This window comes from Ursus maritimus, unplaced genomic scaffold (genome assembly GCF_017311325.1).
Source record: "Ursus maritimus isolate PB19 unplaced genomic scaffold, ASM1731132v1 scaffold_1, whole genome shotgun sequence".
Lineage (NCBI taxonomy): Eukaryota > Metazoa > Chordata > Mammalia > Carnivora > Ursidae > Ursus > Ursus maritimus.
In genome coordinates, this window is record NW_024423343.1 from 6923760 (window position 1) to 6937041 (window position 13282).

The following is a 13282-nucleotide window of genomic DNA, read 5'->3' on the forward strand; positions in this document are numbered from 1 at the left end:
GTCACGTGCTCTACTGACTGAGCCAACCAGGTGTCCCTACAATGTTTTTTAGATTGCTGAAAGAAAATTGCTGCCAAGCTATAATTGTATAACAAGCAAAAATACCCTTCGAAAAGGTGAAATAAAGATATTTTCAAACAAAAATAGAAACCCCTACTAAAGAAATATTGAAGGGAGTTTTTCCAAACAAAAAGAATACTAACCCAAATGAATCAAAGAAATACAGAACGAAAGAAAGAGCAACAGAAAAGGCAAATATCCATTATAAAGCTAAATGACTATGGACTGTACAATAATGTCCTATGAGGTTTCAAATATTTGTAAAATTAAATAAACAACAAACAGAAAGACAAGAGGAAGAGTATAGAGGTTTGTTTTTAAGTACCACAAATTAACTGTAGTTTCAATTATAATTTCAGTAGCAATGAAGAGTATAGAGAGTATGAAGGCTCTAAGATCCTTGCATTATCAGGGAAGCACTAAAAGTACTAACTATTACAATTTAGTAAATCAAGAATATATTTTGTAATCTGTAGAATATCCACTAAAATAATGTATATGAAACAAGCTAAAAAGAGGGAAAATGAAATAATCCATTTAAGAAAGGAAGAAATGGGTGAAAAAAATATAAAAAGACAAAGAAAAAACAAATAATAATGTTAGATTTATACCCAAGTACAAGAGCATCTTAGTATAAACATAATCAATTTCATCAAAAATACTGGTCAATTTTAAAAACCACGCAACCATGTGCTGCTTATAAAAAATATACCTCAAATATAAACAAAAAGGCTGAAAGCAAAAGAAAATTATATATAATTACTTACAAAACAACTACCATCCAAAATAAAACTATTGCAGTTATAGTAACTCAAAATAAACTTTAAGGCAAAAAAATATGAAGAGAACAGAAGGTTATTTCATAAAAGATTCAATCTAGTAAGAATATAAAATAACCCTAAATCTATATGCACTTAAAAATAATCCTCTAAACATATAAAGCAAAACAGAATGAAAACAAAAAACAGGGAAGTCCACAATCACAGGAGATTTTAATAAATCTTAATAAGTAATAGGAGAAGCAGAAAAACAAATCAGTAGGTTATAAAATATTTGAGAAAAATAACTAAACCTTTGTCCTAATCAAATGCATACAGGAACTACTGAATCCAAGTTATGTTCAAATGCAAATGGAACATTTATGAAAACTGGTGGGTAATAAAAAGTCTCAACAATTTCAAAGGATTAAAATCATACAGTATATTTTCTGATCATATTAGAATGAAGCCAGAAATCCATAACAACTAGAAAAATCCCCCAAGTGCCATATTAGGAAATGCACAGATCACAAAGACACAATATACATTATGATGTCATTTATATCAAATATCTAAAACAGTCAAAACTAAAAATCTACAGTGTTGGAGGTCAAGACAGTGGTTACATTTGGAGAAGGGAGGTTAACAGATCATGAAGGGAGCCTCTCTGGGCTCGGAGATGTTCTATCACTTTATCTGAGTGGCCATTACACATCAGGCTTGCACTTACAGTTGTGTATTTTTTGGTATGTAAGTCATTTTTCAATCTAAAAACTTACTTGAAATATATAAAGTTCCAGTAAAGTAGAAATTCTATTTTGACAAACTCCCTTAGAAAGTTATGGTAGTAAAAATATACCTTCAGCACAAATCTGTAATTTTGTGATCATAAAGCTGAAAATCATCTTAAAACATGTTAGAAAATGGAAAGAAGCATAAAGGAAAAATGAATAGCATTTTTACCTGGTAACATCAGCCAGGTTAAATCTAGCTAAAAAAAAAAAAAAGGACAAAGACAAAGCACTGAAACTATCACAACCAATGAGTGCAGATTTAGACAGAAAGTGAATGAGTGAGGTAATTCTGAACCCTAAAAATACAGTGCTAACTATCAAAAGGCAGAGGAAGAAACCAATTCATCAAAACAGAAATTCAACGGCCAATCAAGGAAATTCAAATCAAAACCACACTGAGATACCACCTTACGCCAGTTAGAATGGCAAAAATAGACAAGGCAAGAAACAACAATTGTTGGAGAGGATGTGGAGAAAGGGGATCCCTCCTACATTGTTGGTGGGAATGCAAGTTGGTACAGCCACTCTGGAAAACCGTGTGGAGGTCCCTTAAAAAGTTAAAAATTGAGCTACCCTATGATCCAGCCATTGCACTACTGGGTGTTTACCCCAAAGATACAGACGTAGTGAAGAGAAGGGCCATTTGCACCCCAATGTTCATAGCAGCAATGTCCACAATAGCTAAATCGTGGAAGGAGCCGAGATGCCCTGCAACAGATGACTGGATTAAGAAGTTGTGGTCCATATATACAATGGAATATTACTCAGCAATCAGAAAGAATGAGTTCTCAACATTTGCTACAACATGGACGGCACTGGAGGAGATAATGCTTAGTGAAATAAGTCAAGCAGAGAAAGACAACTATCATATGATTTCTCTCATCTATGGAACATAAGAACTAGAATGATCAGTAGGGGAAGAAAGGGATAAAGAAAGGGGGGGTAATCAGAAGGGGGAATGAAACATGAGAGACTATGGACTATGAGAAACAAACTGAGGGCTACAGAGGGGAGGGGGGTGGGGGAATGGGATAGACCGGTGATGGGTAGTAAGGAGGGCACGTATTGCATGGTGCACTGGGTGTTATACACAACTAATGAATCATCGAGCCTTACATCGAAAACCGGGGATGTACTGTATGGTGACTAACATAATATAATAAAAAATCATTATTAAAAAAAAAATAAAATAAAATAAATAAAAAAAAATAAAAAAAATAAAAGCATATACCTCATTTCAGAGAAAAAAAAAAAAAAAAGAAATTCAACGGCCAATGTTCAACCTCACCATGATGGTCAAAGAAAGAAATCAAAACAAATTACCATTTTTAAACTATCCAAGTGGCAAAGATATTCTAAAATGTTAACACGTGGTGTTTGTAAAAATACAAAAAAAAAAAAAACTTTCATGAAGTCCTGTTGACATAAGTTCTAAAGGCAAGTGGGCAATGAGATATCAAAAGTCTTTAAGTTTCCATTGATCAGTATTAACATGTTCAATCATCAAACATACAAACATACATATAATAATCATGTTATTATAGAGGCTGGGATCTAAAGCTGGCAAATCCCCTTTTCTTCTTCATGCGCTTTGTTTTGTGGCCTTGTGAGGGGCAGCCCCACTTGAAGGTGAGAAGGCAGAGGGCACTGTTGGCTCTACTCCCCATCTCCTGAAAGCTCCCACCAACACTGCACCACCTAGGAAGACTCTGAAGGCAATCTTATGTCTTTAGCTTCATCCTAGCTTCACTTTGTTCTTAAAGAATAGGAAGACAAGCAGACCCCAGTCTTGTTACATAAGTCTCGTTTGTTCCACCTCTTCCATCCAGCCTCTCTAAAAAATCTCTCCTCTCCCCAAATATCTCCACCCATGTCCCTTTGAAGTCTCTTGTCCAACAGGTCCCAATTTCTTTACAGTACAGTTCTCTGGCCATGTGGAGGAGGAATAAAAATGGAGCCTTTTACACCGTGGAGGAAATTTACTCCTGCTTCTCCAGCTACAAAAGGTTCCCAACCATTAACTGATTCAAGATAATAGCAGCTTTCACTGACTTGTTGTTTGTATCAGGCATGCAATTTTAGTAGAAATTGTGAAACTGGAAATTTACTACTGGCATAGTTGGAAAAACCAAATGAGATGTCTCAGGAAATGTAGTAGCTTCTGGGCAAATACATTTGTTCATTCTGCACTCGCATCCTGAGCACGTGTGCCAGTCCCCGGCAAAGTCCACAAGGGCCCAGCCGATGGAAGAGAGACCCGACAGAGACTCCGGCAGTTCGCTGTATGGTACGCAACTGGTTCAGAGTTCAGACAGTAAACACCGCACGGGGTGAGAAAGAGGAATAATCATTAAGTGTGAATTTTAAGCATAGAAAATATTTCTATCACCCGCAGCCCCAGAACTGACGGACTCTCCACAAAAGCATGACCGGGGGGAACTGGACCGCAAGCTCTCCCCATTTATCTCCATACTCCATATGCCATCCTGAATCACTCATGGGATGAGCTTCCTTATCTTGGAATGTTTCTGGGGAACCTCAGTATTAATCTTTCTCTGGTCCTTTCAGCACATCCTCAGATGAAAAGGCAGTTTTTAAAGCACTAATGAAATGGAAAATACATGTGAAAGAATCGGTGCCTCTGCCCTGAAGGCTGGGAATTATCCATGACTACCTGACAGAGATGGGAGTTCCAGAGGTCCCTTCAGCACAGACAGGCTCTACATCTGGAAGTCAAGTGTTTGGCATTCGGAACACATTTTCCCGTAGAGACAATGTATGAATCAGGGTTCGTTCTCAGATCGGGCTGACAAAGCTCCATATTAGCTCATATAGTACCAAAAGCATAGTACCATCCTATTTCTTCCATAATATTTTTACTGAGAAACATTTCCGACACAATTCACCCTTTTAAAGTATACAATTCAGTAATTTTTAGCACACTCACAAAGTTGTGCAACCATCAACTGTATCTAATTCTAGAACATTGTCACCCCCTCAAAAAAAATCCTGTACCTCCGGCAGTCATTCCTCCCTCTTCCACAGCCCCTCCCAGCCACTAATCTGTTTTCTGTCTCCACAGATTTTCCTATCATGGCATTTCATATCAATGGAATCAGGAGATACGTGGCCTTTTGTGTCTGGCTTCTTTCACTCAGTATCATGTTTTCAAGGCTCATACAAGTTGTAACACGTATTCAGTACCTCATTTATTTGTCAAAGGCCTTTTAAAAGTTCATACTTTGTACCTCAAATGGAATTCCATTTCTAAGAATTTATAGAAATAATCGGAAATGCACCAAAGGATCTGTGTACAACTGTATATCACGATATTATTTATGATAGGAAAAAAATGTAAAATTCACTATAGGGACTGGTTAAATAAACTTACACACTTATATGATGGAATACTATGCAACATTAGAGTAAACAAGATTTTAAAGGATATATGAGAGAGGAAAAGCTCATTGTTAACTAAAGAAAGAACATTAAAAATCATATTTTACAAAATGTGTTTGTGGAATGACATCAACCAAAATATATTACCAGGTATCTCTAGGTATTAAGAATATGGATGGTTTCAAATTTCCTATTTATATTTATATACTTCATACTTTTCTTTAATAACTTGAATGATCAGTAAAGTAATTTGTCTTTAATAACACTTTTCTACTGGGAGAGAAAACAACCTTTGGAATGTGAACAGAGAGGCACTCAGAGTTCAGTTCAGAGTCCCTCGTGTTTTCATTACATAGATAATTTTATTCTGTATAATTCCACACACATGCACACACATAACAGAAGAATAAGCTAATCAGTAAGTTGTTTTTAAAAGTTGTGAAAAGCAAAAAAGAGACAATAAATACAGATGCAGAAACTGAATCAAGTACCAGAAAAATGGAACTGATCAACAATCCAAGAACTGATTCTCTTACAAAAACAACAAAAGGGACGGAGTTTAAGAAATCTGACAAGATGGGGCTCCTGGGTGGCTCAGTAGTTAAGCGTCTGCCTTCGGCTCAGGGCATGATCCCAGGATGCTGGGATCGAGCCCCACATCGGGCTCCCTGCTCTGCTGGGAGCCTGCTTTTCTTCCTCTCCCACTCCCCCTGCTCATGTTCCCTCTCTCGCTGGCTGTCTCTCTCTCTGTCAAATAAATATCTTAAAAAAAAAAAAAAAAAAAGAAATCTGACAAGAAAAGCAAAAGCTAAACAAATAAAATTAGAAATGCAAAAGGGATATAACCAGAGACACTGAGGTTTAAAGTGCAATTAATACGTGCTACTAAATTCAAAGGTGGGATAAGTGGGAAAGTAAATTACAAAAATGGAGTCAAGAAGTAAAAAAAGTTCAAATGATCTGAAAGCAAAAATAAACCTTTTCACAGCCTTACCTCCCTGAAGAGTCTTTTTTTTTTAAGGCTGTTTTTTGTTTTTTTTTTTTACTTTTTTTAAAAAAGATTTTATTTATTTATTTGAGAGAGAGAGAACACAGACAGGGAGAACAGCAGGCAGAGGGAGAGGGAGAAGCAGGCTCCGCTGCTGGGCAGGGAACCCGATGTGGGGCTAGATCCCAAGACCCTGGGATCATGACCAGAGCCAAAGGCAGACGCTTAACCAACTGAGCCACCCAGGTGCCCCCTCCCTGAACAGTCTTTGTGACAGAGAATTTAAAGTAAGTTCTCTCATACTTTCAAGAAACGATCAATTCTAAAGCTACCTAAGGGTTCCAGAGCACATAAAGTTATGGGAAGTTACTAAATGAATTTTATGGGGCTAGTTTAACTCTGAGATCAAAACACAACAAAAGTTACCTCTTACCCCCCAAAGGAAATGCCCATTCATATTAGATAGGAACATCCTAGACACAAAATTAGGTTGCAAAATTTAACATTACCAAGAACAATTTATTATTAGGAAATGTACAAATACCTAAAACCAACATGATCAACTAAATTAATGCTCAAAAACACCCCAATAAAATACCTATTCCTATTAAAAACTCCAAAAGCCACAAAGCACAGAATAATCCATTTACAATTTTAAAAGTCTCTCTCTAGCCAGTAAGTAAACAATAAAATTAATGGAGTAAAAATAAAAATATTCCAAGTAAAATGAAGAATAAAGAAGAGAGACCACCAGGAAAGTATGACTAATTCGATAAGCCACAAACCAAAACCAAGGAGTTAGTTACATCAAAACAAAATAAGTACAAGTTTAAATGGAGGAAGGAAAAATCCCATTCGCATCAGCAACATCAATAATCGGCCCATAAATAAATAAGATTAAAACAAAACCTGAAAGTATCTGAAACACTAAAAAATGTCAGATAATGTAAAGAAAATTACCCACCTTGATTGAGTTATAAAAGAATTGGCGGGAAAAAAGTCAGGGAGCATACTTTACTTCTAGATTGGCCAGCTTAACAATACAGAGAAACATACTTCTAAGTATTCCATTCCTGCCATTAGAATCATACTCTATACAGATTTTAAAGTCAGCCCCTGAAGCCAAAATTGTAGTCGTACCAGAAATGCTATCTATGTAGCCATTTAAAAATATGAGGAACATTTTGATCAATCAACATGGAAAAATATCCACCATAAACTGTCAAGAGGAAAAAAAAACAGGTATAAAATAAAAGGATCATAATAATCTCAGGGTCTATGTGGGGGAAGGCACAGGTATTTAGAAATTATAAGATAAACACTCTAGAGTAATAAGCAGTTGGCTACCTCTGGGTGGTAAAGTGACACAATTTGAGCCATTTGGAACTTCTGCAAAAAGTACAATGTAACTTCTATAAATGTGGAGGTAGAGAGGGGAGCAGTTTAAAAGTAAAGAAACACACGGAAATATCAACAGCATATGTTCTGAGGTAGCTAAATTATGGTGGTTTACTTGTTTCCACATATTTTCCTGTGTTTTCCAAATTTTCTACAATAATCATAAAAAACCTCTGTGCAAAACAGTTAGAGAAATGTAAACAACAATATGTTAAAAAATTCACTTGGACCCTCTTGTTCTTTCGAGCTTACATGTGCCAAATTCTCAGTTTTTCTCCAACCATTCTATTATTTTCAACGTTAAATTCAAAATTTGCCAGGAAGCGTTCCAATCAGAAAAAAAAATTAAAATAAAAAGCTCTGACCTGCTCACACACACTTGTTCAAATTAACAAGGAAAGCAAAACGCGGTGAGGAATCAAGAAAGGTGTGGCCCAGAGTCTCACCGTGAAACTGTTGTTGACGTTCTTGGTGCTGGATTCAGCCACGCTGGCGTCCGTCAGGTCCACCTCATCAAATATGATCGACTGGAGAGAGACACAGGCCCCACAGTCAGTGTGGGCCCCAGCCACCCCGGCCCAGCCACTCTCCCTCAACCCCAGCCAAACACCTACACATGTCCCGGTGCCTTGAAACTGGAGCGTTTGGTAACTACACGAACACTGACTGTGTCCACCTGACCTGCTTCTAACCAAGAGCGCAGAGCTCACAGGTAGACCTCCATGTGTTCTTTAAGCCCAGAGTTCATGAGTGATTGCATTAGTGGAGAAAAACAAAACAAAAAACCACTGTGGCTCCTGTATTTATTTTTTGTAATCAGCATTTCACTTTTATATGTGAAATATGCCCTCACATGGAGTTCACCTGAGGGAGAAGGGCCAGACGGAGGATCCTCTGTCCTTCCAGCTAGCACACTTAGGGGGAAAGGTCCTGGCTAAAATACATGATTCTAGGAAGAGAGACCAACCCAAACAGAAGGGATCTGGCTATGAAAAAAAAAAAAAAACAAGGGAGCAGACCAGAAAGAATCTAGTCCTGAAGAGAGAGACAGCCAGGCTCCAGAAGGAGGACTGGGAATTATGCCGGGGACCTTCCCCCTAACCTATTTTCCTCTCCACTCTCCCCCACATCCCCACAGTCCCCATCTCCTGTTTACCTTACTGTCCCCTCTAAGAGGACTCCATTGGGAACCCCTGGAGGAAATACTAATGACTTAGAAAAGAGACTCACCCTTTTAAATAATGAACCTCCTCCCCCAAATCCCCTCCCCCCAACACACACAAAACTAAAATAACTATAAGCGGTTTTTTGTTTTTTGTTTTTAATGAGGGATGTGGTCAGAACCCTTTCTAAACAAGTTGCTCTGTTCAATTTCAAATTTTAATGCGCTCTCTAGGGTACATCTCAAAAAAAAATCCAGAATCTAAATCATTTACACTTTAATACCAAAATATCAGTATTGCCAACAATACCGATACAATACTGGTATTCAGAACACCAAAAACTAGCTTTCCAAACACACATTCATCTAAACACGATGGGAATTTAGTGGCTTTCACTGGCTCCTTGTCTTCCACTAGAGCTGCCTAGCAACTCTGGCTGCAAAGCTCACACACAAGCCGGCACAGGGGAAGGAGGAGCTCGGCGAGAGGCCTTGAGACAGAACTTCACAGTTCTGTTCACACACCAACAAGCCCAATACTCTCCAGAAACAGCTTCAATTAGTTTCACAGGTATGTACTACTTATCTCCAAACTCGTTAAGTTGTGTACATTAAATACCTATAGCTTTTTGCTTGCCAGTTACAACTCAATAAAATGCTTTAAAAAAAAAAAAAGATATTTGAGGGGCGCCTGGGTGGCACAGCGGTTAAGCGTCTGCCTTCGGCTCAGGGCGTGATCCCAGCGTTATGGGATCAAGCCCCACATCAGGCTCCTCTGCTATGAGCCTGCTTCTTCCTCTCCCACTCCCCCTGCTTGTGTTCCCTCTCTCGCTGGCTGTCTCTATCTCTGTCGAATAAATAAATAAAATCTTTTAAAAAAAGAAAAAAGATATTTGAGCCCATAATAAGAGATTTACAAGCCTGTGACCCCCAATCCTTCCGAAAGAAAGATCTCTAACTGTAATTTGATTATTTCTGTGACATTTCCCCCCTTCCCCATTGGTGACAGAGGACATTAAGGGTAAAAAAAAGTGAGTAAAAGTCAACGTTTATAAGACATAAAACATGCCTTGAGACAAATTCAAGCTAGCACCCTGGAGTATTACCAAACTCTCTGGAAATAACAGATCTAAGCAGTGGAGGTTTGTCCCAGGATGCGGACTCAGTAGGGAACCTCTCCCCTTAGGCTCCTCCCGAGTCTGTTCTTGAGTGTTCTCCACTGCACCTCACCTTTGCCGTTTTTGCATAGTACAGCGTTCGCCCCCGCAGCTTAAAGTATCTCCTTTTTGATCGCTGGAATGAATTGTTCTGTTTGGTCAGCATCCCCTCTTTGATGACGGTCTGAAAGCACAGAAACAATTCATGAGCAAACGTCCACACAGTGCCCTCGAGCCCGTCCCGCGGAACCGCACAAGAACGGGCCAGTGAGTGCGTGATCAGTCAGACCAGTGGCCTAACTGAAGTACTTCTCACACTCTCCCCAGACCCTGGCCTCTGGACAGGCCGAGCACACTGCCTGGGAGGGCTACACAATTCTCTGAGGGACTATGGTGTGCTTGAATGGTGAGGGTATCAGGGGCCTACGGTGTGACTGGCCATGTCCAGGGGATCAACAGAAGGGGACATGAAGACTCGCAGGGCCACACTAAGCAGCAAGGGGCCAGAGCATTCTCCAACTTCAGCATTTGGTATTTTTCAGCTATTCTTGGCCCTGTCTCCGTGTTCTCTGGCCTCCTGCCATTTCTCAGGATCCTGTTGCCAAAACTGTCGATGTAGGTTGCTGTGGGGTTCAGCGCAGCTCCAGGCCTGCGCCCCACTCAACCCTCACCCCATTCACCAGCTAGGCATGTGCCTCTGCCCACACTGTCACAGAGAAGTGCCACAACCAAAGTCACTAAAACTCCTCTCATCCCATAAACCTGATCGGTCCACCATGAACCTGGAGTTCCCTTAACAGCCGAGGTGGACAGCAGTCCACTCACCTTGGCTCAGTTAAAGCCAAGAATGGGGCATGGCTTCTCCTGGAGCTGTTTCCCCTCTTGTGCTGTCCTGGGGGCTGATCTAATAGGACAAGGGAGCCCTGCAGACCACTCAGAAGTGAAATGCTCAAAGAACTACTTGATCATTAGACATCTGAACCACTGGGAGCCACCAAGAGTCAAAATGAATAAACAACGTGCCTGAAACAAGAGCCTGGTTCTCAACACGTGCATACTTCATTTTCCCCAGCTGACAGAAATGGCCATTGTACAAGGAGTCTCACCGATGTGGAATCAGGCAGAACGCACAAAAACTCTGCTCCAATACACCAATACTGGGTTCAGAGAAGTTTTAGATGAATTACCTAATCCCGCAGAGCTTTGCACTTGAGGTAACTTTTTAAAGAAAGTATCTGTCCAAAGCACTTGGGTACCTGTGGCCAGTGAAGACGACGTAAGATGAAACCAGACACAGAAACCTCATGTAACCCAAACACGTCAGAAGGTAAGAGCAGAACACCAGCGCAGTCTGGTCCCTCCACCAGCCAACTCCAAACAGAGCAGGGAGGGAACCTGAGATGCAGCTAACCCCCCTGCCCTGAGAAGAATGCCGAAGAAAGCCCCTGATCCCACACATGCTGCCAACATGGGGCCACGCCCCGGGACCCCCATCTGAGCCGCACATTGCCCGGGGGGTCTGGGGGTGTAGGCCACCGCTCCCCTCCTTATCCCCACCGCAGGACGACCTCTCTGGGTGCTTCCCAGGCAGGGGCGGCTGCACAGGCCCGCTCGTGACCGTGGGCCAGGTGTGACGGGATCTGTGCTGTCCGGCCGGCCTCGCGGTACGAAAAGCAACCTTCTCCAGCTCCCAGGAGAAAATCTACTGAGGAGCCTCCCTCCTCATTCTGTGGCACATGCCTCCATCTTTCCTTCTGAGGAGGTCCCCCACCGGCTCTCCCAGGTAATTAAAGAGCGCCAGCAGATGAGAGAAGAAGACATCACCCAACGATCAAAGCAACAGACACGGGAACTACAGTTACGGAATCCGAAACTGCCATCCTTCACGAAACGAAGGCAGGAACGGGTGCTGAACCAGAGGCTGATCCGAGGCAGACAGAAAGCACCCCCTCTGACCCCAGCAGCTGCAGGCAGAAACCATCCCCCACACAGAACGACTAGCAGGTTGTTTCCTAACATCCTTCTCAGAGCCAAGTACACATAGACGCTCAAGGCAATGTGCGCTGCAGACCCAGAACAGCTACGTCTGCGCAAGGCGCTGCAGACCCACAGGCGCCGGCGGCAGCTCCAGGACAGCCTCTCCTCCCTGACCTCACAGGACTCGCTCACCGACGAAGGCAGCTGTCCTCGCCCCCACGCGCCTTCCTTACCTCTGCAGGGGAAGTCACCACTTCCATCTCTTTCCGAAATGCAAATTAAAAAAAAAAAAAAGAGAGAGAGACAACAAAACCAACAAGCCCAGACCCAGAAAAGTTATAAGTTATCTTTAAAGGATAAACGCTAGAGTATTTTTTCTTGCATCTCCCGCCACACATCTCACACATAAAAGAAAAGCAAAATTAAAACACAATCCACTCTACCACACACACACAAATCTTTCAGAAAGCGGATGAGAGCTGCGATCTTGGGCTACCCAAGGAGGGCCGCTGTTCTATTTATAGAACAAGAGCACTCAGAAAAAGACTCTGGTGGGTTTCAGCGGAAAAGGCTGGGGAAAAGATAAAGACCAGTATTTCTTTGAAGCTTTCTCAGAAACTGCGTTTCTTCTCCTGATTCGCTGCTCGAGAATACTATAGATATGCTGCAGAATATTTTTAAACACTCAGTCAAAAGCAATGAACTAAAAGTGGTCAAGAAAATAACACCCCTGAATAATCTGCTGTGTTTTGCATTTGGCAGCTTGTAAATGGCACCCACAGGAAACACTGCTCAGCTGGCAGGGCTCCTCCTCGTGCCCAATGGAGCAGAGAACCAGAAGTCAAAAGCCCAGACTCAAGCACAGCTCGATCAGGACATGCTGGGCGGCCAGGCTCTTAGAACCATTTTGTCAAGTTCTTTGCACAAACAGAAGGGCCCACTCTGTCCTTCAAGCAATCCAGGGCACCTTCATTACCCTGGGGAACAAGAAAGGACAGATTTGAAACACATGCAGGCACTGAAAATCAGATAGAGTGGGAAAGTGAGCCCCACGCCCACCTCCAGAGAGGATATAAATCTCCAAGCTGGACTCCAGGGATGAAATCGGCAGTCCAAGCGTGGCCCTGGGTGCCACAGCCACCCACGATGGGCAAACAGAGAGCACCTGACCCACAGGTGAGACTACCCAGGCACCTGCTGTGGGGGAAGCTCAAGTCTCCAGTCATCCTGCTCAGGAACAAAGGACTCAGAAAGGCAGCTCTGGAAATGCCCTTAAAAAGGCTTCAAACCAGGGGCACCTGAGTGGTGCAGTCTTAAGTTAAGCGTCCAACTCTTGGTTTCCGCTCAGGTCGTGATCTCAGTGTAGTGGGATCAAGCCCTGCATCGGGCTCTGCACTCAGTGCAGTCTGCTTGAGATTCTCTGTCCCTACACGCTGTGTACTCACTCGCTCACGCGCTCTAATAGACGAATAAACAAAATCTTTAGGGGGAAAAAGGTTTTAAACCAGTGGGCAAGGAAAGGCCCCTCGAGCCCTGGTCAAACCTGCCCAGATCACTGGCAGCCAGGCCTGTGGGGCTCAGGCTCTCAG

General features: G+C 41.8%; 1 protein-coding gene across 2 annotated transcripts in view; it reads right to left on the reverse strand.

Moving 5' to 3' along the window:
* Positions 1 to 13282, reverse strand: part of DGKD (diacylglycerol kinase delta) — a 112464-nt gene that overhangs the window by 78390 nt on the left and 20792 nt on the right. Inside the window, exons 1-3 of one of the 2 annotated variants that reach the window (XM_040638867.1) lie at positions 11927 to 13020; positions 9790 to 9900; positions 7844 to 7924 (exon numbers count right to left, since the gene is read on the reverse strand). In XM_040638867.1, the coding sequence (XP_040494801.1) occupies positions 7844 to 7924; positions 9790 to 9900; positions 11927 to 11953 (219 nt within the window). In that variant the 5' untranslated portion in view covers positions 11954 to 13020. Of the gene's footprint in view, positions 1 to 7843; positions 7925 to 9789; positions 9901 to 11926; positions 13021 to 13282 lie in introns of those variants that run through there. The other variant, XM_040638862.1, reaches the window with a different exon arrangement.